Raw genomic sequence first — 1,042 nt, forward strand, 5'->3', positions numbered from 1 at the left:
CATTGTACAGAGGGGGGGGTGTAGTATATACATTGTATATATTATGGGATGGATGGTATATTGTGTACACATTGGACATCGCACACACACACAGCTGGCGGCCGCCGACCCGATGTCGCTCTGCCGGGCAGCTGATGGGAAATTCTCAGTCTTGTGATTGGTCGGCCGCTGGAATTTCGGGCAGATCGCAGCCTCCTGATTGGCCGCCCACACGTGCAATTCTCTCACGTGCTTCCGGTTGGAGGAAAAAGTACAGCCAGGAGATGAGAGGAGGCAGAGAGGGAGAAGAGAGCGCAGAGTGCGGAGACATCGCTCACTCATCGGCCGCACATCGCCCGATCCCAGACATTCTCCAGGACAGCCGCCGCCGGCCCCGGGGACTCAGTGATGTCGGCTGGGGCTCTGTAGGGCGCAGATTGTCGGGTGTAGAGGGTGTCATGGAGGATCAGACTGAGCAGAGCCCCGGAGCCCCCAGTGACCCGGAAAGCGGGGTCTCCCCTCCCCCCCTACACCCGGGAGCCCCCCCACACCGGACAACCAACTTCTTCATCGACAACATCCTCCGACCCGACTTCGGCTGCAGGAAGGAGACTCCGGGCAGAGAGAACGTCAACCCCCTGCACACCCGACAGGGTCACCCCTCACCCGGCCAGGACTCCGACTCCCCCAGCGACTCCTCCAAAGGGGGGGACCCCAACTCCCCCGTCCTCATCGGACCCCAAACACGCAAGTCTGACCCGATGGTGTGGCCCGCCTGGGTGTATTGTACCCGCTACTCCGACCGCCCGTCCTCCGGTGAGTGCCCGACTCCCCCACACACCCACCGGCCGATGTCATGACCTGAGAGTCATTGTGTGCCGGGGGTGCAAGTGATTGGATGTGTGAAAGTATCGTGTGCGATGTGTGTGACCAGGAGTGTGCGATTATTATCGGTGCTTCTGAATCCGAGCCGACAAGAAGAATCACCGACCGATAATAATAATAATAATGATGATGTTATGAGGAGTGGGAATTATTTGTTGCGGCCACGAACATCTCAGTA

General features: G+C 58.7%; 1 protein-coding gene across 1 annotated transcript in view; it reads left to right on the forward strand.

Annotated features, from left to right (window-relative positions):
- Positions 1-424: 424 nt before the first annotated feature.
- The window catches only part of EN1 (engrailed homeobox 1), a 5,611-nt gene continuing 4,993 nt past the window's right edge, over positions 425-1,042 (forward strand). Inside the window, exon 1 of the mRNA XM_018575424.1 lies at positions 425-795. Within this exon, the coding sequence (XP_018430926.1) occupies positions 438-795 (358 nt within the window). The 5' untranslated portion in view covers positions 425-437. The remainder of the gene's footprint in view (positions 796-1,042) is intronic.

Source organism: Nanorana parkeri, unplaced genomic scaffold (assembly GCF_000935625.1).
Source record: "Nanorana parkeri isolate BGI_ZX_2015 unplaced genomic scaffold, ASM93562v1 scaffold3910, whole genome shotgun sequence".
Lineage (NCBI taxonomy): Eukaryota > Metazoa > Chordata > Amphibia > Anura > Dicroglossidae > Nanorana > Nanorana parkeri.